We start from the raw sequence: 20,325 nt of genomic DNA, 5'->3' as shown, positions 1-20,325 counted from the left end.
TTTGATGCTCAATGTATAAATTGTTCTTCCCTCAAATCCCTTGGATTTTATTTTATTTATTTATTTTTTGAGGCAGAGTTTCGCTCCTTACCCAGGCTGGAGTGCAATGGCGCGATCTTGGCTCACCGCAACCTCCGCTTCCTGGGTTCAGGCAATTCTCCTGCCTCAGCCTCCTGAGTAGCTGGGATTACAGGCACGCGCCACCATGCCCAGCTAATTTTTTGTATTTTTAGTAGAGACGGGGTTTCATCATGTTGACCATGATGGTCTCAATCTCTTGACCTCATGATCTACCCACCTCGGCCTCCCAAAGTGCTGGGATTACAGGCGTGAGCCACTGCGCCCCTTGGATTTTAATAAGAGTGAGTTATTTATATTTCTTTAACTTGCCACAATCAACCATACTTCTATTATTTTTATGTAATATGATTACCCTGTTAGTAGAAATATAAACGAAATCACTTTAAAACAGTAAGTGGCATTGCTCAGTAGAATTGACAATCCACAAATTTTATAACCCAGATATTCCACCTATGGGAAGATGCTGTCAGGAAAGAGAATCTCTTGATTATTTGCATGAGCAGACATGCTCACAAAACCAAAATACAAAAATAAATCCAATGAACAACAGCAAAAAATGAATAAATTTATTATGCACCAGTTATCCAAACTTGGGTTATCCACTCGCTCTTGATTTTTTACATAAATAGATCTAGACCTTTTAAATATATATATATAGTCAAGTGTTAGGATGTCAGTCTTTTTGAGTAGAAGACATTGGAGAGAATTCCAAAAACGTGCTTCCAATCTGCTTTGGAAATGACATCTCCGGTATCTGGCCCAGATGGTATGCAGGGGTACACCAGTTCCCAGATTCTGTAGTTAAGGCTGCTGCTATAGCACTCACTTCTTCAAGTTCATGGTGACCAGGAGACCTCAGCAGCCAAGAGCTTCTTCTGATACTGGCCTTTTTTCAAATTTGCAGTGGAGCACCTCAGAGATGACATTTCTACCTAAACAGCTTTACAAGTGGCCCAGAAGGCAAGTTTCCAGGGAGTCCTGAAGTGTGGATTGAAACCAAGTTTTTTTTTTTTTTTTTTTTTTTTTTTTTTCCTTTGTAAGCGGTGTATTTTAAATAACTTTCAAGATACACATATTTTTTTCCTTTAAAAAAGTCTGCTGTAGCAGTTTTGTTCTTGAATTTTGCTGGTCATCCTCATGGTCCCGAGCCCCCAAACTCTGGGTTGTGGAGGCAGCCGAGGCGGAGGCGGGGGGGCCCACACGGCCTGTCCTGGCGGTGCTCGCAGCACTGGCGGAGCAGCTGGGCCCCATCTTGCCACAGCTCACGCATGGCCAGCATGTGAGCGAAAACGTCCATTTATTTCAAAGCAGTAATAATTTAAAATTATGAAAACCTTTCCGCCACTGAACGCTTAGAAGGTGCGGTCAGACAGCGAGGCCAGGGAGGCCGGGGTGCCCCGGCAGGGGCCGTATGGCGCCTGCCTTCCCCAGCCAGGGGGCCCGTGGGCCGGGCTCGGGTCTCGCCCCGGTACAGGCCGGGCCTGCGGTGCCGACCAGCCAGGAGCGGCGCCGCCGGGGCACACGTCTGCGAGGGCCACGTGGCGCCGGCCGGGGGTGGGGGGCAGAGGCCCCGCACTTTCCCCGGAGCCTCGGGTCCCCCGGGCGGGGGTGGGTGCGGACCGGGGTGGTGCCGGCAGACGCGGGCTCAGGAGCTCCTTGCGGCGTTCTGGTTGCCGGGCGAGCTGGAGGCGGAGGAGGACGCGGAGACGCTCAGCCCCGCCAGGCCCGGGGCGTTCGTGGCCGAGTTCTGTCCCGTGAGGCTTTTCCGGCAGCCGGGGCAGCCGCCGTGCTTGGCGGGGACAGCGGCGAGGGCGGGAGAAGGGGCAGGTCGGGGCGGGCGCGCGGGCGGGCACCCCCTGCTCCCGCCAGGGCACCCCGCGGCCTCGCGGACCCGGGGGTGCAGGGCAGCCGCCGCCCGCGCCGGCCCGGCGCACGGTCGTCCTCGCACACGGGCGCTCCCGCCCGGAGCCCGGTGCCCCTCGGGGCCGGGGCGGCGGGCAGGGCCTGGGTCTTCTCCGTCCGCCGGTGGGGGCCGCGTTCTCAGACGGATTGAGCGGCCGCGTGAGGACGGCGTCCGGGCCGCGGGCCGCGGGGTCGGAGGGCGGAGCTCCCCAGGGACCCGGGCCGGGGACGGCGGCGGGCGCGATGTCCGTCGGCGCCGAGCGACCCCCTCCAGCGTGGAGGCGCCTTCCTGTCGGCCGGTGGCCCGCCGCGGGGGGAGGCGGCGCGGGGCCCCGGGGGCGGGTGCCGGGACTCGGGCTCTCGCTCCCCCCGGCGCTCGGGGTCCCTGCCGTCGTCAGCCTGCGCCCCCGGAGGGAGCGTGGGGGTCTCGACGCCGCCGTCAGCGATGCCGAGAGCGAACTGTCTGCGGCCCTGCGGTCCTGAGGTCCTGGTCCACGTTCTCCAAAGGCAGCCGGTTCCAGCGGTTCCAGTCCGTGAGGGCTGCGGAGGGGGCAGAACCATCCTCTGTGCCCCTGGTCTCTTCTGGAAGCTCCTCGATGAAACCAGACTCGCGTCTTGGGCAGATACAATCCGGCAGGCGTGGGACGATCTCCCCGGAGCAGCAGTGGCAGAAGCACCGTCCGGGCTGTGGCGACGCCTCGCCATGGCCTACTCTGTGCCACCCACCCCCAGTACTTCAAGTCCAGGAAAGTAGACGTATGAGCCACAAAAGGCTGGATTACCAATAACTACACATTTTCTCTCGCAGTAATAAAGTTCTAGCCCAGACACTTTTTAGAGTGATTGTGCTTAACGAAGAGTAGAGTTGATGAATGAAGATTCTGTGTATTGACTTAAAGGAAAAAATAAGTCCTTTGCTTCCTCTTTTTCAGAAAATTTCTGATGGGTGTTCACCGATTTGTCTCTCTCTTTCTCAAGTCGTTCAGTCTCCAGAGACAGCTTATACATCTCCAGGGCCATTTCCACATCATCTGGGCTTGGCAGGCGCTGCATGAGCTTTCTGCCTGTGAGCACCTGCTCGCAGCCTTCGGACACCGCCCAGCCACATCCGGGCACTTCTGGGTACCAGGTACCAGGTTCTTCCCTCTGAGCAAGTGATACTTTTTGGACTGACCAAAAGTTTTTCATGGGCAGCACCACAGCAACTTTCAACATTCAGTGAGGGCGAGATGTGAGGGGACTCTTCACTGGCTTCTCAGACTTCACCCTGGAAACAATGGCAATTCCTTATATGTGCTCATCACATATGATTTAGACTTCTCCTTACACTTTACTAGACAATATTTCATTGCTCAAATTCTATCATAATTAATCATTCTTTATATTAACTTTCCTTATTCACATTATTATGTATTTTCTGTGTCTTGATGGTCCATGAATCTTATTTTCATTTGAATAAATGCTATCTATCTAGCTGAACACTTAAAAACCTGTGGGAAAAAATCAAGTACCATAAAAATATACATGGCATGATTGCATTTATAAAAAATAGTAAACTACATAAAACAAAAACATAAAACATGTAAATAATATAGCCATGTATGATAAAATCATAAAGAATAACAGGAAATAAACATAACAATTCAAGAAAGTGAAAAAGCACAACTGTCGTGAATACATAGGGGACCCAAAGATATTGAAAATATTATTTTCTTAATATAGCTAGTAGGTTCACAAATGTTCACTTCATTACTATTTTTCTCTACCTTGTGTGTTATATGATAGTGTTTTATATAAAATACTTTTAATAAAAAATTATTTCCTATGCTATACAGTGATTACATTTACTAAAAGTGTAATTTAATTAGTTTCTCAACCATGTGCTGAGCTAGTGATCCTCTGAGCCCTGGGGGGCCAGGCAGGGCGTGAGGCCTCCGCCTTGGAGCAGTTGTGCATGTTCCCCAGTGCGCTCTAGGACACACTGATGCTTTCCTATGTGTGAAGTGACATGAACAGATTAGACTTGATTCCCTGATAATGCCAGATGAGGGTTTTACCATATTTACCCATTCCCCTTGGATGTTTTACTGAGTTTGATTCTTCCATTTCAGAATAACCTTGCCTAATTATTATTTTTTTATTTTTAGTCCATAACAAGGAAATAAAAGAACAATATATACACAGATAAATATATGAACACTCACATGACTGTATATAATGTCTAGCTTTATTTCTAATATACTCCTTTAAACTTCACCAATATACCCATCATAAGTCTTTCTGAATGATATACCACAAAAATCTCTATGGATTCTCTAAAGAACCCTCTCAGGCTGCTTCTTTCAAAGCCTCTGCAGCTGCCTGCACTGTGAAGGCTGCAACAGCAGTCTTTCTCTTCACTTCTCCCTTAGTTTTGCAAAGATCCACTTTGGTTTCAATATCAAGCAGAGCATCAGAAATTCCTGAAAATGACTCCCTTGAATACTTGCTGTGGCTGCTTGGAGCATGGATGACATGCCTGTTGATAAAACAGTATGGTCTTTATTAGTTGCCTAAATGTTACAGAAGAGAAACACAAGAGCATGCTACCATTTTAACATTGAATATTTCTAATTTAACAATTTGAACAAGTCACTTGTCAACTGAACTTCCACATTCAATCATCTCTAAAGACTAGTCTGGCCAGGGAAGGTAGTACAAGCCTGTAATCCCAGCCGCTTGGGAGCCAGAGGTGGGCTGATCACAAGGTCAGGGGTGCGAGACTAGCCTGGAAAGCATGATGAAACTCCGACTACTAAAATTACAAAAAGTTAGCCAGGCATGGTGGCGCATGCCTGTAGACCCAGCTACTCAGGAGGAGGGAGAATTGCTTGAACCCGGCAGGCAGAGGTTGCAGTGAGCTGATTATGCCACTGAACTCCAGCCTGACCTATAGAGAGAGACTGTCTCAAAAAAAAAAAAAAATGATAGTCTATGAAATACATATTAATTAATTATATTTTCACTTTGAGCAAAAACTTAAAGTGGTAAGTGGTTCAGTGCTACAACAGTAACAATATAGAAAACACAGCAATCATTCTTGATAAGAGTATTTAGTTACAATTTTCCAAATTCTTCAAAATAAATTACACACAGTTTGTATTAGTATTTCACAGAGAAGAAAACTGAGGTCTGAGAAATCAAGTGACTGAAGTATCTGTCTCAAGGCACATTACAAATAAGTCCTGATTTTTTAATGCATTATAATAAGTTATAGCACAACAGTGATCATTAAAGTCTTGTTTGTGATTAGCCAAAATTTTATTTTTTTGTTCTTTTTTAAAAAGTCACACTATCATGTTAGAATATGTGACATAAAACATGAAGAATCATCAGAAACAATTTTGTAATGTTTCACATGACCACGGCAGAAGAATATTTTACAGTAGGAGCTAAGATAGTTCATGCAATAGACCGGGAAGAGAAGAACAAACTCTGACGTAAATAAATAAGCTCCAGAGCAGTGGCTCATGCTTTTAATCTCATAAATTTGGGAGGCTGAGGTGGGAGGACTGCTTGAGGCCAGGAGTTGGAGACCATCCTGGGCAACATAGGGACACCCTATCTGGACAAATAAAAGTACAAATGTTAGCTGAGCATTGTGGCACGTGACTAGTCCTAGTGATTTTGGAGCCTGAGGTGGGAAGATTGATTGAGCACAGGTGTTTGAGGCTGCAGTGAGCTAAGATTCCACCACTGACCTCCAGCTTGGGAGACAGTGTGAGAACCTGTAGCTTAAGAACAACAACAAAATAAGCGGGGCAATGGGTAAGTTAAAAATATGCTGCCATTGCCCAGCCAATCAGACTTTCTAAAACATCCTCTTATTCCTGAGCCCAACTCTTTGATAATCCCTGGACAGAAAGACAGAGTCATTTCTGGCTGTCCAATGACCTAACCCCTTCTGCGATACATATAAGATCAACCTGGAGATGGTCAATGTTTGGTAGAAAAAATTGTGATAGTCAAGATGTAGGAGGAAAAGCACCTCTAAATACCAAACATAGAAAAAATACATATATATGTTTATTATATACATTACATATAGAAGGATTTACTGGGTTTTGTGTATACATAAACAAAAATATATTTAAAATAGGAAAGGGGCCAGAATTATACACATAAGAATATAATCCTTTTATGATTTTTCTGATGGAACTAGGGAGATGTTTAATTTCTGCCGTGGCTTTCTTGATCTTTACATTTTCTAAAATAAACATATATTCTTTTAAAATAAGAAACAGATACTGAAAATAAAGATATGCAAAAATTATATTACGTTGCATGAGAATATATTATATTTATCATTTACTACATATATTTTGAAATGTTCTAATGGCTTGCAAGAAATCAACTATGATATTTTTCCACAGGACAAAAAAGAGGAAAATTGATATTATAAGAGGGAGTCATTTTTTCTTTTCCTACCTATAAAAAAGTCTATCTGGTAACCCTAAAGATCAATAAATGCTCATTACAGAAACATCAGGTGATCATTAATCATTCTCAAAAATATTGGAAAGCAAAATAAAACGAATATAGTTTTAGTTTCATGAAAATGTATTTCCATACACAAAATAAAATTTCAGAACAAAACTGATTTTAATCAGTCATCTATGGGGATTGGGTCCAGGACTTGGATAAATATCGAAATTTGTGCATACTCAAGTCCTGCAGAAAAGACATGCATATATAAAAAGTTGTCCCTCTTCTGTGGAATTAACAGGCTGACGGTGAACAAACCACTCAACAAATCAAATTGATATATCAGTATAATAATCCAGATGGTAGTGAAAATTATTTAATATTTCATCTTTTTGAGTGATTTTCAGAATAATTTAAGTACAGCATTCACAGAGCCAGATAAGATGTTCTAGATCACCTTCCCGTGCCTCAGTGAGGAAATGTAGCTGAGTATGTGGAATCTGAAGCCACATCTAGTCCCCTTGGGCTAACTAGCATAATATAACTCTCACCACATGCTTCATGCCCTTTGACACCCTGATCTTCACATTGTTAAGACAGTGAAGTAGGCAATAATATAAAACAGAAAATAATTCCAAAAATCATGTCTAAGAGTCCAAATGGAATGTATCAGTTCTGCTTTATTTTTTTTGTTGTTTTTAGAAACACATTCATAATTCTCTTACCTTATATTTTTTGTTAGTTCTTTATTAGCTACATCTGAGCTTCTCAGATTCAGGCTCATGTCCTGAGTATCATTCTGTGATGAAAGTTGTAACATAACAAAGCTAAATGAAAAATAACTGTTGAGATTTGTTCCACAGAAATAAAGTCACTCACTTTAGAGCCTTTTTACTGGATTTGTGTCTTTTCTACTTTGTGATTTTTTAGCAAAATCATTTTCTGTATGCAATACTAATATTTAAAAATATAAGTTTGAAAACAAAAAAATAATTTGGCAAGTTATAGCTCACCATCTTTAAAAGTAAAATGTTGGCCATTCACATATGTGGTTCCTTGCTTTCAATACTGTATTGTATTCTGTTTTCTTAAGAGATAGATCTCTCACCAGGCTGGATTGCAGAGGCTTGCTCACACCTCACTACAGCCTCAAACTCCTGGGCTCAAGCAATCCTCCTTTCTCGATTTCCTAAGTACCTGGGATTACAGTGAATAATACTGTATTTTCTATCCACCCTTACTTGCTGATGCAAAATATACAGATAGAAAGGGCTGACTGTATTTATTTTTAATAAATAATGTGCTTAAGTAGACCTGTACAATTCAAGTCACTATTTTTCAAGCATTAAATGTGTATTTTAACATCCTATTATAGGCAAATTAAGAACGATAGCATACACAGGTACCATATTTTTAAGTCTTATGAAATACTATTGTGCTGAGGCTTTTAAAAGCACAGAAACAGCTGCATATGCCAATGGGAAAAATGATAGTGATTATTATTTATGCCAGAATAATAAATAACTGATAACCCCAGATATGCAAATACTGACAAGACTTTCTTCACCTAGGTGTCCTAGTAATCTACTCACAGAAGTAATATCAATATTAAAATAAGATAACCTACTAATGTTTAGTAAGATACCTGACAAATTGTAAGAATTTACCAAATGTTAACTAATAATATTCTTATTTTTAAAGCTAAACCTGTTAGGAACACGCAACATAGCATTTATTTCAGTCTTTCTACAATATTTGGCTGTCTGCTGTGATTTAAACAGTTTCACAGAACTCACATTCCAAAAGGAGTGATGGGGTTGCTATTGCCATAAGAGTGATTCAGCATAACTGAAAGTGTGTCAACATGCCCTGAGTAGATGAACTCTGAGTCACTGAATTCAACATACCAATTCCGTCACAACTTAATTAACCAATGAGAAGCAATCATTCCATTAAGAAAGGATTAATTATGTTATTCATTAATTTAGCACTTTCATTTTGTAATTTAGTTTTACTAACAGTTAGCATTTACAACTGGCTGATCATTTTCTATGAGCCAATTATTGTATTGAATATTTACACAATATGTGATTTTTAATCTTCAGAGCAATTCTCCAAGTTGGGCAGGGCAGAAGCCGCATTTCGTAGCTGAGATAAAAAAAAGATCAGGAGTTAAGTAACTTGCCTAAATCAGTACTAGTTTTAGAATGAAATAGGAGGTCCATATTGTTAATTCAGTTGTACCCTGTTGACAAAGGAAAAATATAAATAACTAAAACCCCCATAATTTGAATTTTGGCTATGTTCAATATTTATGAATTTAGTATCATGAACTCACATTTTGTAATAGTATATGGTAAATGAAACACAGAATCCCTATTAGCAGCTCCCATAAACAGATGAGACAATCAAATGAAACATAATTTTAATAAAATGCTATGAGCTTCTGAATCAAAATTACAAGGCATTGCTACAAATACAAAAATTGATGTGGTTACCATATGTAAAGCATGTACACATATAAACACACACACACACACACACACAAATTCTCTTTCTCTGTATCTTGTGTTAACACGCTGTATCCTTTGTTACAGGGGAAAGAAATGATACAAGAAAAGAAGGATGAAGACACAGTTCTTCCTTTGGTTTCAAAGGTTTGGATGGAAATTCAACATTTAGCTTAATTTACTTAGTGAGAAATTATTATGTGCAATGCACTGCTCAGTTGTTTCAGGAATTGTAAACATCAAATAGAGACACAGACTGGATCTTTACTATTATTTGGAGAAAATGAAACAAATATAGAAATAAGGAAGAAAAAGCTATGTGTCCTAAACAAACCATGTTTCTAATGATGAGGCATTTTGTGAAGGAGGGAAAACATCATTTTTCTTTTCAAGTTAGAAAATCAGCTTCATGGAATACACCGTGTTTGAAATCTACTAAAAGTGTTATTCTCATTATTGACTTCTTACCCACAAAAAAAGTTGGAAAAAATTATAAACAATAAGGAAACAGTTCTCCCAATATTTCCCTAAGGATAACACAATTATTATACTAATTGATTAAATCCCTTTAATTTTTTCTATATTTGTTAAAGTAATCAAATTCTTTTTACAATTTTATATGCTTTCTGCTTACTTTATATTTTGTCACAAATATCTTAGTATATTGTATTCCTAATCATCAATTTTTTTATATTTATTTATTGATTTATGTGTTTTGGAGACAGAATCTCACTATATCATTGCAGTGGCATGATCTCGGCTCCCTGCGACCTCCGCCTCCCAGGCACAAGCGATTCTTCCGCCTCAGCCTCCATAGTAGCTGGGACTACAGGTGCCTGCCACTGCACCTGGCTAGAGCTTTCTAGACTTTCTCCCTATAACCCTTGAGCTGGGATGAGCAGAGCCAGGTAATATAGGAGGGAATCGTATGTCCCACGGCTGCTGAGAGGCCCTTGGAAGGCTTCATCTGTAGCACAAGGAGAAGGAGAAATATTCCTTCTGGAGTCGGGAGGCCAGGAGTAGCCTTAGATTAAATTCTTACATTACCATAAAAGTGAATTGCTGGGGGCTGTGGCTCAGGCTGCAATTCCAGCACTTTTGTAGTCCAAGGCAGGCAGATCACTTGAGGTCAGGAATTCCAGATAAATCTAGCCAACATAGTGAAACCCCCTCCTACTAAAAATGCAAAAAAAAAGTTAGCCAGGCCTGGCAGCGGGCACCTGTAATCCCAGCTACTTGGGAGGCCGAGGCAGGAGAATTGCTTGAACTTCAGAGGCGGAGGTTTCAGTGAACTGCGATAGCTTCGCGGCACTCCAGCCTGGGCGACACAGCGAAACGTCATTAAGAAAAAAAAAAAAAAAAACCTTTTGTTTTGAAGAAACTTAATCAACTGTGTTAACACCCACCTACGCCCTCTGAAATCCAATTAGAGGAAAGGGGTGTGGTCTTCAGAGACGTATAAAAGGACACCGCAAGAGCCAAGCTCATTCTTCTCCAGCACCCACAGAGTGGCTTTGCAACTGGCCTTGGAGACTTCCAAAAGCTACCGCCACTGCGCCGTGAGACCCTGATCCCTGAGCTGACTTCATCTTTTTGGACAGCAAGCTTTGGTGAGAACGTAGATCTATTTCTGAGGTAAGTGTACACTTTCCAGAGTAGGAGCTGCTATTAGGTTACAAACCAAAACAAACAAAATTTGGGGACTTTATCTGCAAACTTAGATTTTTTTTTTAGATGAAATGATGTCATTTTCTGAGTTTTAAAAACAGCTCCATTTCTTTTTTTAAATTATTTTAAACATAACCCATAGGTTTACAAGCTCCATTTAACCTATTTACAAATTAAACATTTTTGTCATCTGTCTTGCTGCATGATCCTCAAATTAATGTTATGATTAATTTTTTACTTAACGTATTTTTTAGTTGTTTTATAGATTATAATCATTTTGCAGTAGTTTCCAAATATCTAGTAATTCTTTAATCTCTGAAGACTCTGTAAATGGGTTAGGAGTGTTGTAATCTATGTGTAAAAATGTGTTATATTCTACTCTACTAGGGAAAATGTGCCTATGTTGCAATGTATGCCTGTACATAGGTAGAGTGCTTTGAATGATTTGGGCAAACATTTTTTTCTAAAACACGGTAAAAGTCTCTTCAGAAACCTCAGTTCCTCTGTGGGAGAAAGCCAGAAATGGCTATCCATGTAGGAAAGTCTCACGGGCAACTATGCAGAAATATCAGAAATAGAGGGTTTCTGTATTTATACTGTGTAGAAACCAGGATTTTAGATTTTTCCTTTCTTTGTCTCTTTCTTTGTTTTAGACAGGGACACACAGCCTAGAGTGCAGTGGTGGAAATAATCCTCACTACTGGCTCTACTTAATACCTCAAGCAATTCTTCAGCCTCATCCCCCAAAGTAGATGGGACTACAGGCATGGACCACCATGTTGGGCTTTACATATATAATCTATATAGTGTGTGTGTGTGTGTGTGTGTGTGTGTGTGTGTGTGTGTGTGTGTGTGTTTAAAGATGGGGTTTCACCATGTTGGTCAGGCTGGTCTTGAACTCCCGACCTCAAGTGATCCACCTGCCTTGGCCTCCAAAGTGCTTGGATTACAGGCATAAACCACCAGGCCCGGCTGTGTGTGTGTGTTTTTAGAGACAGGCTGATCTAGACACTTTGCCATCATGTCACCCAGTCTAGAACTGAGCTCAAAAAATCTGCCTGACTTGGTCTCCCAAAATGCTAGGATTACAAGTTTGAGCTACCTTGCCTGGCCTATGTTTTCTTCCCCCACCCCTTCCATTTAAAACACCACCTTACTGTCTAGTGCCTTTTATTACTGCATGATACCATTTTTCTGACTGTGTGAAAGAGTAATGACAATGCTTCCAAAGGGCTTAGAAAACATTTCTATCCTCTGTATACCCTTCTATATTTTATCAATATATCCCCAAACTAACAGACAGTCCAGGAATAGTAAACATGCCACAAAGTTTTTGTTGATTGAATGAACACAGCAGCCTAAAAAATGATTGTTTGTTCTATCTTGGAGAAGTACCTTTACCTTGGTTTGTTTTGCCTTGGAGTGTAAAGGCTAGCTTTGCCTGATTTTGGACAAAGAATGACCTCTGCTTTATTTTCAAGCAGGGGCCCTCTGGACAACTCTGAGGGATCCTTGTTACAGTTAAATCAAACGATGAGAGTAGAAGAGCTTAGTTAGCATCCCCTCTCCAAACCAGTCCCTGGCAATTTAGAGTGTAACTACCCCATGAGTTGATAGCTTGATTAAATCCTAGAAGCCCAAGTAACTTGGTGGACACTAACACCTCAAAAAACTGACATTCTTCTGTGCAAAAGAGTTGGGTTTGGAAAGCTGGTTGTGCGTTGATTGGAGAACAATCACATTTTTCTACAGAGGTTGATGGCTCTTAGTGCCTCAGTTTTCTATTTGTCCTATCTCGGTCATTGCAAATGAAAGCCAATTCTCTAGAAAAAAAAAAAAAGATGTTATTTGATCACAACCTGATTGAAACTTTGCTTGGATCTTTGTCTCTCCAGGGCAGAAGATTAAATTCTTGTGGTTTTCTTCCCTCAGGAAAATGGACTCAGACTTCCCACAGGCCTTCCAGAAGGAACTCACCTGTGTCATCTGCCTGAACTACCTGGTAGACCCTGTCACCATAGGCTGTGGGCACAGCTTCTGTAGACCCTGCCTCTGCCTTTCCTGGGAAGAAGCCCAAAGTCCTGCCAACTGCCCTGCGTGCAGGGAACCATCACACCAAAAGGATTTCAAAACTAACATTTTTCTGAAGAATTTAGTGACGATTGCCAGGAAAGCCAGTGTCTGGCAATTCCTGAGCTCTGAGACACAACTATGTGGGATCCATAGGGAAACAAAGAAGATGTTCTGTGCCACGGACAAGAGTCTGCTCTGCTCACTGTGCTCTAACTCTCAGGAGCACGGGGCTCACAAACACTGTCCCATTGAAGGGGCAGCTGAAGAACACCGGGTAAGACACAGTGCTGGGATCACCTGCAGGCTGGAGGGTGGAGGAGTTAAAGAGATGAGAAGGGAGATGAGAACCATTGTGGTGATCACTCCATCCTTTACTGAGTGCCAGGTGCTTTTGGAGGTACCAATGATGAAATTTTGAATTCAATATGCAACTATACCTGCCTTCACAAAGCCTGCACCCAAAAAGAGGGTGATTAAGTGAATGTCACTATTACTTTGACTCTACAGTATAACACTAAAGGCATCGAAAAGCTACCAAAACTACAAGAACAAAGAAAATACATTTTGGAAATGTATTTAATCTTACTGGACAAATGACAAAAGCAGGCGGCCAGCATAGTGGAAGGGTGTTTCACTGATCATTACCTAGGTTACAAGAAATCTTCACTCACCAGTTCCCTAAACTGTTATACATCTGAAACCTCAGATTTGAAAATACCGAGGATGAGCAGTGAAAAAACTTGATTTATTTTCCTCTCTCTAGTCTGTTCATACATTTTAACCCTTGCCTGCATATCTCACTCAGAGTATGGAATCTATGGTATTTGATTTTCTGTTGCTCACCCTCATAATTCTTTTGCAGGAGAAGCTCTTAAAACAAATGAGGATTTTATGGGAAAAAATTCAAGAAAATCAGAGAAATCTAAGTGAGGAGGAAAAAACAAACATCCTCTGGAGTGTAAGTATGAGATCATGTGTCTTCAGGACATGTTTGAGACAGGCATGCCGAGAACATTTATATTAGCAACTTGAGTTGAAATTCTCATATGCCAGATTTTGTCATATGTTTATTTATAGCCTGGGAAACAACCTGACTGTTCAGCATAACAATTTTCAGGTGTTCTGGAAATGTTTTTCAGATAAGTAAATATATATATATGTATATTTACATATATAAATATATATATATATGTAAATTCTGAGAGGCCAGTATGTGCTTAAAATTAATCAGTATTTCAGGCAGAGGTTTCTGTATGAGATGAATTATGTAATACGGATTAAATAATACATAAATGAGAAATAAAGGCATTTAGCGGTAAATATGATGTTGCTCCTAGGGAAAAAAGTGGGTGGAAACAGTAATTTAAGAACTATGCCTGTGCTAGTGAAATCTGGTAGCAAAGGACCCAGACCATGATGCCTGTTTGAGTAGGAGAAAATGTAACATGATGAAAAGCTGAGGAGAAGAAACGAAAATGACGAGGGGAGTGAGAGAACAGTTTGTCAATATTGGGAGGAGAAACACAATGGAATGGGGATTCATGTTCTTAGAATGGTGAGGCGAGACTGTAGCTTTAGACAGAAGAAGGGAGGAGACAGAGCAGAGGTAGTCAGTTTCAGAGATAGGGGCTACAATGTTTATTGAGATCTTTTTTGTGTGATGGCTTCTGACCCTGATTAGAATATACTGACAACATTTACTAAGAATGACTGTTTAGGCTGTGAAGGACAAAGATTTGAGACTACAGACTAATTGAGTAACAAATATATATATTGTTGATGATGATTTAACAATCAATGATAAATTTTACTTGTTTTCTAGTGGTATTTCAGATTTGAGAGGACATATATTTAAACATTTAAATCTAAAGGGCTTTTATGCAGGTGTTCAAGAATTGATGAATTATAAATATTTTGAAGGAAGGTCTTTTTTTAGGTTCTGGGGTACATGTGCAGGTCATGGAAGATTGTTGCATAGGTACATTCATGGCAAGGTGGTTTGTTGCCCCCATCCCCCCATCACCTATAACTGACATTTCTCCCCACGTTATCCCTCCTACCTTCCCTCCCACTATTCCCCTCAGCACCCACAATGGACCTCAGTGTGTGATGCTCCCATCTCTGTGTCCACATGTTCTCATTGTTCAACATCCACCTATGAGTGAGAACATGTGGTGTTTGATTTTCTGTTCTTGTGTCAGTTTTTTGAGAATGATGGTTTCCAGGTTCATCCATGTCCCAACAAAGGACACAAACTCATCATTTTTTATAGCTGCATAGTATTCCATAGTGTATATGTGCTACATTTTTTTTGTCCAGTCTATCATCAATGGGCATTTGGGTTGGTTTCAGGTCTTTGCTATTGTACACAGGGCTGCAATGAACACATGTGTGCATGTGTCTTTATAATAGAATGATTTCTAGTCCTTTAGGTATACACCGAGTAATGAGATTGCTGGGTCAAGTGGAATTTCTATTTCTAGATCCTTGAGGAATTGCCACACTGTCTTCCACAATGGTTGAACTAATTTACACTCCCATCAACAGTGTAAAAGCATTCCTATTTCTCCACATCCTCTCCAGCATCTGTTGTCTCCTGATTTTTTAATGATCGCCATTCTAACTGATGTGAGGTGGTATCTCAATGTGGTTTTGGTTTGCATTTCTCTAATGCCCAGTGATGATGAGCATTTTTCATGTTTCTTGGCCTCACATATATCTTCTTTTGAAATGTATCTGTTCATATCCTTTGCCCACTGTTGGATGGGTTTGTTGGTTTTTTTTCCTGTAAATCTGTTTTAGTTCTTTGTAGATTCTGGGTATTAGCCCTTTGTCAGATGGGTGGACTGTGGATATCGCTCTGGTTCTGTGTCTCACTCAGTGGGAGCTGCACTCCAGAGAAGCTTCCTTTCAACCATCCTGGTCTCCCCTAAGGAAGATCTTTTTAACTTATCCTAGTGTTTGTAAAGAATGAAAATTAAACGAAGGAAAGGTCAGGATGAATTAGTGGGTTCTGTGAGGTGGAAGTCGACCTGGGTATGTAACCTACAAAATCCATGTCTCTCCAGGCCTATGCCCTTCTTCGTGCACAGATGATCAGGGTTGAGTATATGAAGGTGCATCCAGTTCTCCATAAGGAAGAAAAACAACATTTAGAGAGACTGGGCAAGGAACACGAAGAGATATTTCCACAACTCCAGAGAAGTTGCATCAACATGCATCAAAAGAAGAAGCACTTGAAAGAAATGTATCGGGAACTAATGGAAATGTGTCATAAACCAGATGTGGAGCTGCTCCAGGTAAGAACTGAGGATGTCCCTTGAGACACTCCATATTAGCTGACATTTACATCTTTGCTTTTCATTGGGTACCAAAGACATACTTCATCTCCTGCATTGATGGTGATAGACATTCCCACCTAGTTATAGAGATAAACTACAACTCCTAACCTAATCATAGAAACAAAGCTTTAGGGAGCTGTGCAGATAGATTTCCACAGAACATTTTCCACCTCAAGCTTCCTTCTCCAGTTCATTTCATTAAAACTCTGGAAGAGAAAACATTCATGTGAAAATAATATTTTTATCTATGTTGGATGATACATAGAAATTATGAAGAAACTAACATTTCCTTCTTCCTTTTTTTGGGCAGTCCTAGGTTTGAAATGCCCTTGACTTGAGCCACATTACCCCTCAGGAACTAGCCCTGAAAAAGACCACATTGTAGACAGCTGCAGCAATGCACAGTCACTACTCAACCTTTCTCTCTCACTCAGATCCAGGGTCCTGAATTTATCAGAAACAGATTCTGTCAATTGGTCTTACTGGTATTAATGTGAGAAATGAGAATACATTTTAAAAGACCTGCAGTGATAGTACGTAGTACTTCGAAAGTTTTCAAAACCTAAAGACTAGACAGGTAGAATCTAACAACTTGTGTGTTCATTTGCTTCCTTCTTTTGAGACAGAGTGTTGTTCTGTCACCCAGTCTGAGTGCAGTGGCCTAATCTCAACTCATTGCAACCTCTACCTCCTGTGTTCAAGCAATTCTCCTGCCACACCCTCCCCAGTAGCTGGGACTACAGGCATGCACCATGACACCCAGTTACTTTTTTTGTATTTTTATCAGAGATGAGGTTTTGCCATGTTGGCCAGGCTAGTCAGGATCTCCTGTCCTCAGGTGATCCATTCACCTTGGCCTCCCAAAGCGTTGGAAATACAGATATGAGCCACTACACCCAGCCAGAATAACAACTTTCTAAAGAAGTATCTTTTTTCTCTCTCTCTTTACAGGATTTGGGAGACATCATGGCAAGGTATGTTTTTGGTCATCATTGCAGGCCGAAGCACAAGGTGTGCTATGAAAAACATCAAGCTGTTTTCAACAAAGTGAAAACATAATTTGTTAACATAATGTGTCAGTGTGATTGTGTGTGTATGTGTGTGTACTCAGGTGTTCGTGTGTTATGTTGAATATGTTTTCTTATGCCCTGTATCAGATTTTAATCTTTTCTTACTTTCCCAAGTGACTCAGGGGGTAATGTTTTGAAGAGTTCAATGCAGAAGTTACTAGGATATAGTTGCCTAATTTTAAGATTCAGAATCATAATTAGAAACAAACTATTTGGTGGCAGATAGAGAGAGAGGCAATTATCTTTCAGTGGTAGTAGGTTAGAAATGGAGTGAATCCTTAGAAAGATTCCCTAAGAGAGCCATAAACCCATCCTAGGATTGTGGAGTTACATGACAATATCAGAAGTGGGTTTGAATGAAGGATTTCCTGTTGGAATCTTTTCTTAAACACAGACACCAGAAAGGTTAACCAACTGCACCTGCTTCCTTGCAGGAGCGAGTCCGTGCTGCTGCACATGCCCCAGCCTGTGAATCCAGAGTTAACTGCAGGGCCCATCACTGGACTGGTGCACAGGCTCAACCGCTTCCGAGGTGAGTGTCGCTGTCTTGCTGGGATCAATATGTAATGTCTTCAAGTATGGTTTCTATGGGCAGTTTTCCTAGTGTAATGATATTTCATCTGGAAGAAACTAGTTTGTGAATAAGTCTTTATATTTATAGTTTCACTATCATCAAAGAGACTAAACTAAAAGCTGGTAAAATGTAATAAGAATCAGCCATATAACATATTACTTAGAAAAACATAAAACATGCAGAATGGCTCCTTAGGACTTAGAAACATTCTCTGACAAAATTTCATGTATACAAGTATTACATGAGGTATACAGAACTGAGTTAATTCAGGACATTTCAACTTCAAATTAAGTGCTGTTAATGATTGTGATTTGGTGACAGTGTTTTTTTTTTTAAGTAAACTTCAGGTGAAGTTTCATAGCATTTGTAATTTTAATCATGTGCATTTTAATCAACCAAAACACCCATGAGTAACTTAAATAACAATGCAAATCTGAGAATCTGCAAACAATAGGAAAGTGATTTGGTGGTTGATGAGGCCTTAGATAGAACTCCAGGACAGATCATGATCAATCAGGCAGATAAAAGAAGTCTGTGCTGAAATCCAGCATGAAAGTCAGATAATTCCTGCAAGGAATCTGCACTTTCCAGAAGATGGATTCAGATTTTCTCTTTAAGTATGAATTTGCTTACTTAAGTGGCAGATCATATTTCTGGCAAAGTGATAATTGATTTAGGTGTAAGAATGGCTCCCCACCTCGTCTCCTGTCCCCAGCCTCCTGCTCTTCCCTGACAGGGAAGAGGAAATGCACATATATTTTATTGCCATGGACTTGGATGCAGTGCAAGAGCTTCCAGTTTTTCAGTTGTTATAAGAAGTAGCTGACTAGACTTAGGCATGACAATCCTCCCCTTATATTTTTGAGTTTATAGAAATTGTGGTCCTTGTAGTTTAGCCATGTACTTATGCAGGTATCCTAACACCCTCTGATTCCAACATTTTTCCAGACAAAAGTTGCCTTTTAATCTTGACCTGTGGTTTCTAGTGAGAGTCTCTTTCTTATCTGAACCTAAGAATGTAGAAGCTGCTTTTCACTGGAACATTCTCTTTTTTCTACAGTGGAAATTTCCTTCAATTATGAAGTAAGCAATCACAATATCAGCCTGTTTGAGGATGTGAGAAGTTGGATGTGTAGACCTGAACGGGAAGGTGGATCTGTGAATTCTGACAGACCTGACTATTTTGCTGCATGGGGAGCCCAGGGCTTCTCCTCTGGGAAACACTATTGGGAGCTGGATGTGGACGACTCTTGGGACTGGGCTCTGGGTGTCTGTAAGGACTCCCAGATAAGGAATAATGGCACCATGATTACATCTGTGGACATATTTCTTCTTTTATGTGTGAAGGTGAATCATCATTTCCGTCTCTTAACCAGCTCTCCAATGCTTCCTCACTATGTAGAGAAACCTCTGGGCCGGGTTGGTGTGTTTCTGGATTTTGAAAGTGGAAATCTGAGTTTTTTGAATGTAGCCAAGAATTCCCTCATATGGTGTTACCCGGATGGCTCCTTAAATTTCCCTGTCAGGCCTGTCTTTTACACTGGCCACAGATGATTAAGATAAAGAAAGCTGACTGTTTGGGAACTGCATGTACAAGGGAGTCCTTCACTGTTCAAGCAAAGGAATCATACTGTTCGGGCTTTTTTTCTGTTTTAGTGTCACTTTATTACAGTTAAATAAAAAATATGTAAAATGCAAAATAGTTTTGTATGCTTTTCTACAATTAAAATAATCTCTAATGGCCCATTACCTAAAGTGTATATTGTGATTTTCAACTGCTTTGTGAATTTATTGGATGGAATTCTGGAAATATGTGGGTGTGTGATTCCAGCTGAATGATCTCAGGCAGGAACATAATTTGCACATCATGGACAGACAGGATTTTGTACAATGCATTTGCAAGTGTGGGAGCTCCCTCCTATTGATACAATAAAGTCTGCACCTCATCACTTTAGGGGGAACATTTATTTTACACCTAAATTGTCACTGAATCTTTGGGCAAAAATGAGGATTTAACAGGCATGTGTCCTATGGTGACAAAAACACATTCTGAGAAATGCATTATTAAGTGATTTTTATCACTGTGTGAACATCAGAGAGAACTTACAAAAACCTAGATAGAACAGCCATCTGCAGACATGGGCCAAATGGTGCAGCCTGAGGAGCCTTGCTTCTCTGAGAACTTGCCAGCAATGCCTGAGCTAGAACCCAAAAGGTTTAACCCACATTGACTTCTGTAGCTGTTTAAAAAAGCAAACAGCATCACCCAGGGGAAAATAGACAGAGGAGCAGACTGTCTGCTTTAAAATGTGTTTATACTTAAAATTCACACAGATTGTGAATTCTCACTGATAACCTAGACCTGAGACATCATCATCACCTCATGTTACAGTGGGAACACATTAGTGTCAGGAAAAAAGAAAACAAGACAAAACAAGCAAAACCCAGTTCTGATAAAAACCCAGATTCTAGTGAGTCAACTGAGTCTGTCTACCTACCACATGGTCATTTTCATGATCACCAATTAAATAATGGCAACAGATGTTCCACTCCCAGTCTAGCAGATGATCCTGACTGATGTCTGGGGTTCCTCAGTTGGGGCTGTTACCTCGAATATATTCAAAGGGCCTCTTCACATAGCC

General features: G+C 40.8%; 1 protein-coding gene, 1 long non-coding RNA gene and 2 pseudogenes across 3 annotated transcripts in view; 2 read left to right on the top strand and 2 right to left on the bottom strand.

Moving 5' to 3' along the window:
• The window catches only part of LOC141583197 (uncharacterized), a 776,849-nt gene that overhangs the window by 476,413 nt on the left and 280,111 nt on the right, over nt 1-20,325 (bottom strand). The gene's annotated exons all lie outside the window — the stretch shown is intronic.
• LOC141583207 (uncharacterized) lies at nt 1,434-3,198 on the bottom strand (annotated as a pseudogene).
• LOC141583206 (tripartite motif-containing protein 43 pseudogene) lies at nt 10,458-13,116 on the top strand (annotated as a pseudogene).
• On the top strand, nt 15,755-19,373 carry LOC141583205 (tripartite motif-containing protein 43-like). Its single transcript, XM_074392529.1, has 4 exons — nt 15,755-15,997; nt 16,991-17,013; nt 17,544-17,641; nt 18,744-19,373. The coding sequence occupies exons 1-4, from the start codon at nt 15,755-15,757 to the stop codon at nt 19,235-19,237; spliced, it is 858 nt and encodes a 285-aa protein (XP_074248630.1). The 3' UTR covers nt 19,238-19,373.

Source organism: Saimiri boliviensis (genome assembly GCF_048565385.1).
Source record: "Saimiri boliviensis isolate mSaiBol1 chromosome 19 unlocalized genomic scaffold, mSaiBol1.pri SUPER_19_unloc_1, whole genome shotgun sequence".
Classification (NCBI taxonomy): Eukaryota; Metazoa; Chordata; class Mammalia; order Primates; family Cebidae; genus Saimiri; species Saimiri boliviensis.
The sequence above is the reverse complement of the archived record's forward strand: the minus strand, read 5'-3'. Positions and strand labels throughout refer to the sequence as shown.